The sequence below is a fragment of the Cydia splendana genome, chromosome 25 (assembly GCF_910591565.1).
Source record: "Cydia splendana chromosome 25, ilCydSple1.2, whole genome shotgun sequence".
Lineage (NCBI taxonomy): Eukaryota > Metazoa > Arthropoda > Insecta > Lepidoptera > Tortricidae > Cydia > Cydia splendana.
The window spans coordinates 1,469,184-1,481,852 of NC_085984.1; the positions used below are offsets into that span (position 1 = coordinate 1,469,184).

The following is a 12,669-nucleotide window of genomic DNA, read 5'->3' on the forward strand; positions in this document are numbered from 1 at the left end:
ACATGGTATTTAATGGCCAATAAATGACACTCACGCTATCTATAGTAAAATCCTACTTGATTAAATGACATTCTATTCTATTCTATTCTATTCTGTTCTGTTCTGTTCTGTTCTGTTCTGTTCTGACTTGTTCTATTCTATTAGAAAAGTCTGGTTCGGGTCCGAGCCAAGGCGTCCTACACCTCGTTTTCTATAGAAAGCATCCGATGATCACCGATCACCCATCGTAAAAATCTCACGAACGCATCAGCTCCGACCGTTCTAGCGTCAAACATTCCTAAAAAAGCCAAATGAGGTAGGAATAGAGAACCTCCTTTTTTTGAAGGCGGTTAAAACATACTGCTTAACTATGCGACTGTACAAGTAACAACTAGGCCTTCTTCGGTCTCCCGGCACGTTCAGTGTCTCGCCGCCATTCTGGCATGACGAGCGAATAACTAACAGACAATATTTACATCATGTATGTTATATATCTCGTCTGTTGTGTGGTGATGGTGTATGCCGAACCGGCGAAGGACACCCAGAAGGAGGAATGTAAGAATATTCCCATATTATTTCTTTTACCGTTCATTAAATTAAAATTAAATTAAATATAATTTATTATCAGGCAACTAAGGCCCATAGATACATACCTTACAAACTAACATACATACAATAGTAAAAATCTTACAAGCCAAAAATTATTTCGGCGACACGGCGGTTTTCAGTTGTGTCGCATGTTCCGGTGTAGGATTTGTCAGATTCCCACGGAACCGCCGAAACACCACACCCTTCGGCCAGAAGTCCGCGCTCACGATGGTGATCATTTAGCCTAGTTCGAATCCCGAAATGGGCATTTAGGTATATATATTCATTCATTTCATTCATTCATTAGCATGTCGAGCACAAGTACGATCACCTTAGTGTGATGAGCGCAGAAATGAGACCGATAACATTTTCATACAATCTTGGGCCAAAATATCTAAGTGTAAAGAGTTTTAGTGCAAACGTTTATAAAAAACTACTGCTGAATATTCAAAACTATTCAATAATTTTGAACAGAGTTTGCTTCAAATTTAAAAAGTCATTCGGAATATCAAGAGTATCAAGACGATTTTTTCTGTACCTATTGTATCAACTACGGTCTTAAAATATAATGAATATTATTATATTACTTAAACCATATATTTCTCAATCGCAACCCGTACCACGCGGACAAAACGTCGTAAGCGCCGTAAAATGCATGGCGCTTACGCGTTTAGGTCGCGAGATTTACGCTCCGCTTCTATGGTTTGTTGTCAAAACCACATCAACTCATGGCGCAAAATACTGGTTCTGTGTGCCGGTTCTATACGTTAGTAATAATAGTTCAATGGCTAAAGTAACGGAAATTTCATAATCATTGGCTTGGCACTTGTTTATTAAACAAATGTTTACCCTTTATTTAAGTAATTTTCACCAACTAATAACCAACCATGCCATGATACTATTTATTTATTTATTTAATCCAATTATTTTCCTTTCACTTATCTAATGACAACATCCAATATTAATATTTCTTATTAGTTCCCTTTTTAAGCGCTTATACTTAGCCGTTTTCAGAAGTAGGTACATAAGTCATTTTATTGGGTTAATAATTGGCTGCTATTTAACTGATCACCAGATTTAGTAAAAATTAATACCAAAAAAATATATTTTACCACCCTAAAATAATGAATGATCACCAAAATTATAACACCATTTTAATGTGAAATGATTACCAATTTTATTACATTTTACTATCCTTTTAACGGAAATGACACCAAACTAATCATTATTAACCCAAAAATAGTAAATGATTACCAAATTTCAAACCCCATTTTAATGTGAAATGATAACCAAATTGTTTAATCTTGCTATCCTATTAAAGAAAATGACACAAAAATAATCATTCTAAACCCAAAAATAGTAAATGACCAACAAAATTAGAACTCCATTTTAATGTAAAATTATAACCAAATTTTTAAATCTTGCTATCCTATTAAAGCAAATTACTCCAAAATAATCATTGTAAACCCAAAAATAGTAAATGACCACCAAAATTGTAACCACATTTTTATACAAAATGTGCAAATAAACTGAAATAAATGTCATATACTAAGAAAAAGTGACCAAGGCCTCCAGTGCCCCAGGCTGGAATCGAACCAGCGTCCTCTGCTATCGCGGCAGGTGCCTGAACCACTCGGCCACCGGGCCACAGCGACATTAGTCAAATTTTCCAAGTATATGCACTTCCTACTGAAGGCTTGTGGCGCCCCCTAGCCATCTCTAAGGTAGAACAGTATGGTTCGAACCTTCTATCTGGATCATTCTCATGATGATACCGAGCTAGCGAGAGAGATGGCGCTGCCAATCAATACTATGAAGTATTTGAACAAATTAAATTATTTTTCAGAAAATATTTTAATTTGTTTTTTTATCAAGTAGAAACACTACTATATAAATTATAAACTGAAATAAATGTCATATACTAAGAAAAAGTGACCAAGGCCTCCAGTGCCCCAGGCTGGAATCGAACCAGCGTCCTCTGCTATCGCGGCAGGTGCCTGAACCACTCGGCCACCGGGCCACAGCGACATTAGTCAAATTTTCCAAGTATATGCACTTCCTACTGAAGGCTTGTGGCGCCCCCTAGCCATCTCTAAGGTAGAACAGTATGGTTCGAACCTTCTATCTGGATCATTCTCATGATGATACCGAGCTAGCGAGAGAGATGGATGGAGTTTATAATTTATATAGTAGTGTTTCTACTTGATAAAAAAACAAATTAAAATATTTTCTGAAAAATAATTTAATTTGTTCAAATACTTCATAGTAAAATGTGCAAATGTTTAATATAATACTATTAAATTAATTAATCCACTTCGTCACCTTTTTCTAGTAGCATTTTATTTCTGTAACAGTCGCAGTTCTAACCTAACCTAACCCATTTTTCTAGTAGCATTTCTTTTCTGCAAGGGTCGCAGTTCAAACCTAACCTAACCCACTTTTCTAGTAGCATTTCGTTACTTTCTGGGTCGCAGTTCAAACCTAACCTAACCCACTTTTCTAGTAGCATTTCTTTCTGTAAGGGTCGCAGTTCAAACCTAACCTAACCCACTTTTGTAGTAGCATATCTTTTCTGTAAAAGTCGCAGTTCAAACCTAACCTAACCCACTTTTCCAGTAGCATTTCTTTTCTGTAAGGGTCGCAGTTCAAACCTAACCTAACCCATTTTTCTAGTAGCATTTGGTTTCTGTAAGGGTCGCAATTCAAACCTAACCTAACCCAATTTTCTGATAGCATTTCTTTTCTGTAAGGGCCGCAGTTCAAATCTAACCTAACCTACTTTTCTAGTAGCATTTATTTTCTGTATGGGTCGCAGTTGAAACCTAACCTAACCCACTATTCCAGTAGCATTTCTTTTCTGTAAGGGTCGCAGTTCAAACCTAACCTAACCCATTTTTCTAGTAGCATTTGGTTTCTGTAAGGGTCGCAATGCAAACCTAACCTAACCCTATTTTCTGATAGCAGTTTGGTTCTGTAAGGGTCGCAGTTCAAACCTAATCTAACCCACTTTTCTAGTAGCATTTCGTTTCTGTATGGGTCACAGTTCAAATCTAACCTAACCCACTTTTCTAGTAGTATTTCGTTTCTGTATGGGTCGCAGTTGAAACCTAACCTAACCCACTTTTCTAGTAGCATTTCGGTTCTGTGAGGATCGCAGTTCTAACCTAACCTAACCCAATTTTATAGTAGCATTTCGTTTCTGTAAAGGTCGCAGTTCAAACCTAACCTAACCTACTTTTATAGTACCACTTCGTTTCTGTAAGGGTCACAGTGCTAACCTAACCTAACCCACTTAACTGATAGCATAGCAGTTTAACTTACTTTTCTAGTAGCATAACGAAATGCTACTAGAAAAGTAGGTTAGGTTAGGTAGGTATGTGGTACGTGGTACGGGGGGTTGAGCGGGAGGGGCTAGTAATTTTGGCATCAGTTTACTTTATTTGGTAATATGTATACATTTTTTGGTAATCATAGTGGTTTATTTAGGTCTTCAAGATTTGGTGATCATTAATGATTTTTGGTGGTCATTCAATATATTTGGTATTTGAATACAATTTGAAGGGCAGTCGTAATTAAAACGGTGGTACTTTTGTATTTTTAGGCCTTACTTTTTTGGTGTTCAGTAATTTTTTTTGGTAAGCATGATTTTTTTATTTAGGGTACCAAAGTATTTTTTGGTGGTCATTATATTTGTAGCCTTAATAATTCAATGGAGCTGTTTAAAGTTTTTTCTCGTGGACATACTTAGCAACATTTAGATATAATGCGAAGCAGGAGGTCCCTGTAAATGTTGTATTGACCCGTAAAAGACCCATTAAGGGCATTATTATTAACCACGGTTTTAATCGCATAAAATAAAGTTTTAAATTTACCTCCGACGTTTCGAGGACGGCGTTGTGTCCGTGGTGTCGGAGAAAACTGGCTAAAGTTGACATCAACATCTTCTAGGCGCGGGAGTTTTTCAACTACCCGCACTTGGTCTTGTTTATTACCTTGAACATTTTGCGCACTAGGGATGTCACCGGATCGACACACAACACGATGTTTGATTTTTAAGGCCTACTTGCAGACTACATTTTTTGAATTGAGATTACCCCTGTTTATCTTGCAGACTGCACGGACCCCCGCACAATGAAGACGCACGCAGCATACACCGAATGGGCAGACGCGTATTCCTGCACGCGGCACCGCTGCCAGCCTGGCGGACGGAACCTGGCTATATACACTGTCGGGTGAGATCATTGAGATATTATTACTATAGATAAGCCATACTCTGGCCATACCAAACAATGAAATTGTCGCAATCGTATCTGTACCATGCGAAAAAAACGTCGTAAGCGCCGTAAAAATGTATGGCGCTTACACGTTTAGGTCGCGAGACTCACGCTCCGAGTCTATGGTTGGTTGTCAAAACAACATCAACTCAGGCATCAACTTAGGTACACTCAAATCCATCTATGCTATAAATCTAAAGCTCAAGAATCCATGGACCCAAGGACTGGAACTAAGGAACCCTAAAAGCAAAGATAGTCTAGTTCCTAGTTTAATAAATTTGGCCTCTGTCTTGCATTTAAAACTACTTATACGCATTTTTGTAAAAGAAGTTTGGGCCTTGATCGTCAGACACCAAAATCCTAATAAAGAAAATTTTCCGGAATCTTGTTGGGGTGTCTGAGCAGGGTCATATTTTGCCCAACGTTTTAGTTTAGCCATACAGCGGGGAAATGCGGCCAGTGTCCTGAGGACTATGCCCCAGGTGACATTAGGTTTCGTCGGAAATTGATTATGTAAATATTGAAAATATATATCGTAATTAATCATTTCTATACTCTGTATCTTTAGGTATTTAAATAAAAGCAAACAAAATCTACCCCCAAATGGCTCCTTAAGCCAGTTGAGAGTAGATGAAAACATTACATGATCAAATAATGTAGGTTAAAGTCAGGTCGTTCAGTGACAGATCCAGGCGATCTTGTATTTAGTTGGTTTACCAAAACCTAAATGTTAAGTAGGTACCCGAAAATTTATAAATTTGTAAAAATACCTAAAGATACAGACTATAGCTATAGACATTAAAATTAAGCATTGGCTATGAAAAGTGATGTTAACGGATTTATGTTTTTAGCTGCAAGCGTGTGGAGGCACCAGAATCCGCCATAGAATGCGAAGAAGTGGTCGAGGATACCAACATGCAGTTCCCCTACTGCTGCACCCGACTAAGGTAAATACAGCTACATAGCCTACATATATTGACTACCTGTCTAGCCTAGTGGGTAGTGACGGGTACTACCAAAGAGAAACAGTAAGAATAGAGTGCTCACTCCATACATCAGTTTTGACACTAAAACGACTATTATTTTCGCAGTCGACATCTAGCATCGAGTAACAGAATTATCAGTACTTGATACTAGAATAGGGGATATTACTGCAATGTTCTGCCGCCAGAGTGCAGCACTACCGACTCTAGTAAATTCATAGACTAACTTATACTTACTGTGCCTTAAACTGTTTTTTGACAAGTTTTCACAGACAATAAAAAAATACATTGATGCATCAAGGCGGTTTGTTAACAAGGGCCTACCGGTAAACGCAAAAATCGAAATTTAGTTATCTGCCTCTTTATCGCTCGAATATGCAAGAGTGATAGAGAGGCAGAAACCGAACTTTGGATTGTCGTGTTTCACGGTAGGCCATGTGATTGACGTAGTGACGCATGATGTGTCATTGATGTTTGTTTACTGTATGTGCTACTTGTGCCACCTACGCAGAGCTTTGCCTAATATTCCCTATTCTCTACTGTCGCGACTCACGGAAATTGTAATGAACAACAATTTACAACTAATATTAAAAGCAGAAGGAGTTGAAAATAGAGTTCTGGTTAATCCGGTTATAATATTAGCTGAAAACCATTAGACTTTTCGGTCGTCGGAACATCTATTGTCAAGTAGCAGTACTGATAATTCCGCTACTCGATGCTAGATGTCTACTACGAAAATAATAGTCGTTATGGTACTAAAACCAACTAAAACTGATGTATGGAGTGAGCACTCTATGTATTTTTTTCTCTATGGTACTAACCCACTAGGCCAGACAGGTCGGCACCCCCGGGAAACCCGGGACCATCGGCAGTATAACTTGAAACTCCGGCGCCGTTGACCATTTGAACTGTGTACCTACTTTCCCCAGGTGTTTGGTGGTCGTCCGCGGCGAGGTCTGGACCCGAGTGCTAGGACAACCCTGGGAGACCCTGCCGGCAGCCCCCTGGAGCCACATGTACAAGATGAAGAAACCGCCCCCTGTTGACAGTAGCTTCTTACCTAAGTATGTTGCGTTTTTAACCGACTTCAAAAAGTAGGTTATCTTTGACCGTATTTTTTTATGTTTCTTACCTCAGTCAGACTCTGGGTAGACCGAATCGTTTTTTTTTTGTTTTAAAGTTTAGGTATAGTTCCAAGTTGATCCCATTTTTGGCGAATGATGGGATCCATGAGAAATCGAGGGAGCTCCTCAAATCTTAAAGGCATATAGGTACATAAGTATAGTGATCAAGTGATTTTGGTGTTTTGCATTATAACAAATCAAGAATTTGCTTTTAAAATAGTGCCATTTGGTGAAGTGGAACTGCTAATGAAGACCAGAACCGAACGTTTGAACCGTATTAGGGTTTCGTACCCAAAGAGTAAAACGGGACCCTATTACTAAGACACCGCTGTCCGTCCGTCCGTCTGTCACCAGGCTGTACCTCGTGATCTGTGATAGTGCTAGACAGCTGAAATTTTCACAGATGATGTATTTCTGTTGCCGCTATAACAACAAATACTAAAAACAGAATAAAATAAAGATTTAAGTGGGGCTCCCATACAACAAACGTGATTTTTGACCGAAGTTAAGCAACGTCGGGCGGAGTCAGTACTTGGATGGGTGACCGTTTTTATAGATAATGGTACGGAACCCTTCGTGTGCGAGTCCGACTCGCACTTGGCCGGTTTTTTTCTTCTTGATCAAGCATATCACAGTTTCTAGTAGGTATGTAGGTACATTTAAAATGGAAAATATTGTATCCTTTTTTTAAGTTTGTTCCTTTAACTCAGGGGTCTCCAAACTTTTTTACCTTAGGGCTGTGAACACCTGGAGCCTGGCTCCCGCGGGCCGGATTAGACCACTGTCGGCGGGCCGGATTGGAACGCTTCGCGGGCCGGATTTGGCCCGCGGGCCTGGGTTTGGAGAGCCCTGCTTTAACTGACAAAACTTGTATGCCAGACCGGCTATATTTGTCAAGGGGCCCACAGATTACCAGTTCGCCAGACGACATCAGCCCGTCAGTTAATCGCAAAAGGTGACAGTTCCGAACAACTGACAGGCTGATATCGTCCGGCGAACTGGTAATCCCTGGGCCCCTTTAATTTTACGACACCATTGCAAATAGACGCGGAAAAATGATTGGACACGACCGACGACCCAACCACTTCTTTAAAACTATCCAGGGTGCCGATTTTTGAATTTCGACCACTCGATTTCGTGTATTTCGTTTTTAAATTCTACTAATAGAATTGAAATCGAGTGGTCAATACCAATAGATTCAAAATTTCGATCGCTTGTATTACAAAAATTTGCATTTCGCCGTTTTCCACCGATTTTCGAGTGACGAAATCGAGCGATCGAAATTCAAAAATCGGCCCCCAGGAGGGGCGGATAGGAGGATATCTTGCGAGCGAGGTAGAGGAAAACCCAGAAGCAGCTTTTTGGAGCAAGTCATAGAAAAAGTAGGGGCGTGTCGTATCAAAAAGTCAAAGAGCTGGCGCAGGATAGGGAAAGCTGTGAGATACTCCACCGACAAGAGAATAACTCTTAAGTTAATGATGATGATTGTTTACAGAGGCGGCCCAGCCGCAGGCCCCGTATACGAGCTATCTGAGGACAAGTCCGTGGACCGCCGAACCAACGTCAACGAGAAGGACTGTGACAAGCCCGTGAAGAGGGCGTCACCGTCGCCTCCTGGACCCGATATAGTGGTAGAGTCACAAAAACTTATAGTTATAGACCATTTAGTCTACTTTACAAACGTCTTGAGAAGGTAGGTACTATCGAAAACTAGTCCTTCTCATCTAGAGGTCGGGTGACAGCCTACCTCCAATTCTTCTGTCTTGACAGCGCACTCGTATTTTAATATGTCACATTACAGTCATAATGGAAGGCATTAAAAAAAGCATTTCATTATGTCATACATTAATTACTCACATAAACTGCTATAATGTGTAATTGAAATAAAATATAATTCGTTTTGTCCTAGATTGCTCTGACGACCAACAATGAGAAGAAACCCACCGAAGGAGAAATACAAAGGTAATTAATAATGTTAGACCAAGATAAGTCTGCAACGAAATTAGGACGAGTGCCGCCGTGACGGAGTAGCCTCGAGATTGTTGTCTTAAGGATGACTCACGTTAGACCGGGCCGTGTCCGGGCCGGAGCTTCCGGCGCTTACTTTTCTATGACATGACAGGCGATCACGTGATGCTTTCCATAGTAAACGATGCGCCAGAAGCTCCGGCCCGGACACGGCCCAGTCTAACGTGAGTCATCCTTAAAGGGGTTTTACATTTCGTAGTTGCCAGGGCAGTGCAGACTTAGCTTAGCTCAACAGTAAGCTCATTATATTATATTCTCATTATATTCAGTATAGCGCAGCCATAATTGTGTGTTTTTAGTTTAAAGATATATTTCATAATAATATGTATGCTAGTTTTAAGGTATTTATCTATGGGTCAATAGTTGCCTGAAAAATAAATATTCATTTCATTACTAGAGTGAGCTGTGAGATCAAGATAAGTCTGCAACGATCTTGATTCCATATGCAGTGCAAGTGTTATTTCTTTCGATTGCAACCCCTTCTCTACCTACCTTAAATTTTTCAATGTATATATTTATTGAATTATTAATAAAGTTGTATGTATTTAAAAAAGTGTTATTTCTAATACGATGTCATAATTTCATAGAAGTTTGACGTTTAAAATAACCCTTGCACTGCGTATGCTATCAAAATCGTTGCAGACATATCTTGGTCTAACTCTAACCAATTTGACAACATCATAATGTTTTCAGCAAGTTCCTGTCTTTAGCGGACGATTCTGATCAGCCCAATGAGATTGAGGCCGAGGAATCCCACATCGTCACTGAAAAGGTACCTTCAATTTTATTTTTATTAACTTTTATATTTATTCAATTTTTATTTCACAAATGAAGACAAAAATACAAATGGAGAATTTAATGGCATTCTTCATCCATTGGGTCAAACAGAGAGATAGATAAGTATGTTGGTGCAGGCAGGCGTGGCTCACTCCGCGATTTCATCGCTTTGCAACAGGTAGCTAAATGTACATCTGTTCCACACCAATTTTGGTGGCTAGCCACAAGCCGCGCGTGGCGCTGTCGCCACCTAGCGGCCATATCTGTCCTGATCGTAACAGACACGTTTTGTTAGAGAGTGAGTCTTCTGTACCTAGTAGTACTATTATTTATTCTGTGCGGGAGAGATTTTGTAGAGCACTGGTGGCCTAGCGGTAAGAGCGTACGACTTTCGATCTGAATATTGCGGGTTCGAAACCCGGCTTGTACCAATGAGTTTTTGGAACTTATGTACGAAATATCATTTGATATTTACGACGCGTTTTCCAGTGAAGGTAAACATCGTGAGGAAACCGGATTAATCGCGATAAGATCTAGTTTACCCTCTCAGTACTCGTGATTCTGAGTCTAACTCTAAATAACCCAAAATTTGATGATTTTTCGAAAAAAATAAAATGGTACCATTTTTTCTGAAAACCCCAACCTACAAATATTCGAGGTCACCGGGGACCGTGTAGGGCTGGCTCGTTCCTCGCCCAGCGGATCGGCATAGCCATCCAAAGGGGGAACGCAGCCAGCCTTATGGGAACCCTTCCACAGGGTTCGGCCTGGGTGATCTAGCCTAATATATACAAGGGCCTATTTTAGATTTAAGCTAGTTATTAATTTAGTTTAGTAGTACCACTGTATATATATTGTATGCAAATAAATGATTAAAAAAATATATATACCGGGTGTGGCCTGTAACATGAGCAAAAAATTTAACTGTAGGCTGTACTCCTCATACTGACCAACATTTGTTCAGTGACTTTTAAAAATTACTTGTGGTTTGATTTTTAATACACTTTAAAGTTTATTCTAAGACGCAATGTATTGCGAATTTTCTTATGTTTAAGGCGTGACAAGCAACGTCAATCACAATGATATGGCGTGGCGATGGCGTCCATTGAAGATAATATTTATTTTGTATGAAAAATAGGGAGTCTAAATACTTCATAATTTTTAAAAGTTGTTGAACAAAAGTGTCACCGTTTGAGGAGTACAATCTATGTTTTAATTATTTGCTCGTGTTACAGGCCACACCTGGTATATATATATATATATATATATATAGGTACATATTGGGCTAGGTCACCCACATTATGTTTATTTTTCTTTTTTTTTTAGGTATTAGTTTTAGTTTTGTAGGTAGTTTTAATTTTAGGTTGCTTTTTATTGTAAGTCTGTTATTAATTATGTTTATGGTTTTAATGAATAAAAAATATGCTTAAACTTCAAAAACCTACAAATTAGACATTTACCTAAGTGTTTTTGTTAATAAGTTGTTATTGTGAATATTGTTGAAGGTTCCAGAGATAATTTCGGAGGAGCGAATGTTCCCTCCAGACAAGAAAACATCGAGAGATCGGAAAGCGAAAGTAAGGACTAACAATCTCATCATTCATATTAGGGGCCATTCATTTATTACGTAGGATGATTGCCAGTTTTCACCGAAAATATAAGAATAGGCCGACCCCCTGCCCCCTAAACCGTCTACGTAATAAATGAGTTGCACCTTAAAATTATTTTAAGTCGGGTCACTCAAGTATTCAGGTCAGGTCAGGAGAAAGTTTTTATGATAGAAAAAATTAGGAAAGTGCAAAAAAAGATCGCTTTTTTTAATTTTCCTTGGATTTTATTTTATTTCTAGTATTATAATAACTGCATAATAAACAATAAATATACCCGCTTTAATAAGTTAGATTTGTAAATGTACAAAAATAATATAATACTCCTTACACCATATTTTTCAAAAAAATAAGTAAATAAAAAACTATTCAAAATATTTTTGACTCGCATTTTGTAAAAAAATATTTTTAATAAAAATTAAAATACTCCATTTTTTAGTTTCCGGATACAGACGATGAGATGAACTTTAAAAAGTTAAAAGAATCGAGACCACACAAGGTAAGACTCATCTACATTCTACAGTTCGTTTTACAAAAAAAAAATCAAAAAAACCCCATCCAATTAATTTTTCAATCTCTTTTTGGAATTTGCTTTTAACAAAATACTCCATTTTCTAGTTTCCGGATACAGACGATGAGATGAACTACAAAGGGTTAAAAAAAGAACCGAGACCACAGAAGGTAAGCCTCATCTACAGTTCCATTTTTAGAAAGAAAGAAAGAAAATAAATACATGTATTCAGTATCAGTAGTCAACTAGGAACAGGAACCCTTATAGTTTCGCCATGTTCGTCTGTTTGTCCGCCCGCGGCTTGGCTACGTGATCGTTGGGGTTAGAAAGCTGCAATTTTTACTTTTTAATATTTCGCTTTTTGTGTTCAATTTTATTTTATTTCTGGTATTATTTCAATAACCGGATACCTAATAGACAATAAATATACTTACTTTTCAGTTAGTTTTGTAAATGTACAAAAATAATTTACTTATTTCACATACTTTACTCTTTAAACCATATTTTACAAAAAAATAAGTAAAAAAACTATTCAAAGAATTTTTCACTCGCTTTTAGTAATTTATTTTTAATAAAAAATAAAATGCTCCATTTTTTAGTTTCCGGATACAGACGATGAGATGAACTTTAAAAAGTTAAAAGAATCGAGACCACACAAGGTAAGCCTCATCTACAGTTCCTTTTTTAGAAAGAAAAAGAAAATAAATGTATTCAGTAGTCAACTAGGAACAGGAACCCTTATAATTTCGACATGTCCGTCTGTTTGTCCGTGTCCGCCCGTGGCTTGGCTACGTGATC

General features: G+C 38.3%; 1 protein-coding gene across 2 annotated transcripts in view; it reads left to right on the forward strand.

Annotated features, from left to right (window-relative positions):
* The first annotated feature begins 366 nt into the window (after positions 1-366).
* LOC134802734 (THO complex subunit 2-like) overlaps positions 367-12,669 on the forward strand; it is a 29,460-nt gene continuing 17,157 nt past the window's right edge. Inside the window, exons 1-11 of one of the 2 annotated variants that reach the window (XM_063775402.1) lie at positions 367-534; positions 4,679-4,799; positions 5,693-5,788; positions 6,754-6,888; positions 8,444-8,579; positions 8,858-8,910; positions 9,670-9,748; positions 11,259-11,330; positions 11,800-11,859; positions 11,979-12,041; positions 12,471-12,530. In XM_063775402.1, the coding sequence (XP_063631472.1) occupies positions 459-534; positions 4,679-4,799; positions 5,693-5,788; positions 6,754-6,888; positions 8,444-8,579; positions 8,858-8,910; positions 9,670-9,748; positions 11,259-11,330; positions 11,800-11,859; positions 11,979-12,041; positions 12,471-12,530 (951 nt within the window). In that variant the 5' untranslated portion in view covers positions 367-458. The remainder of the gene's footprint in view (positions 535-4,678; positions 4,800-5,692; positions 5,789-6,753; positions 6,889-8,443; positions 8,580-8,857; positions 8,911-9,669; positions 9,749-11,258; positions 11,331-11,799; positions 11,860-11,978; positions 12,042-12,470; positions 12,531-12,669) is intronic. The other variant, XM_063775403.1, reaches the window with a different exon arrangement.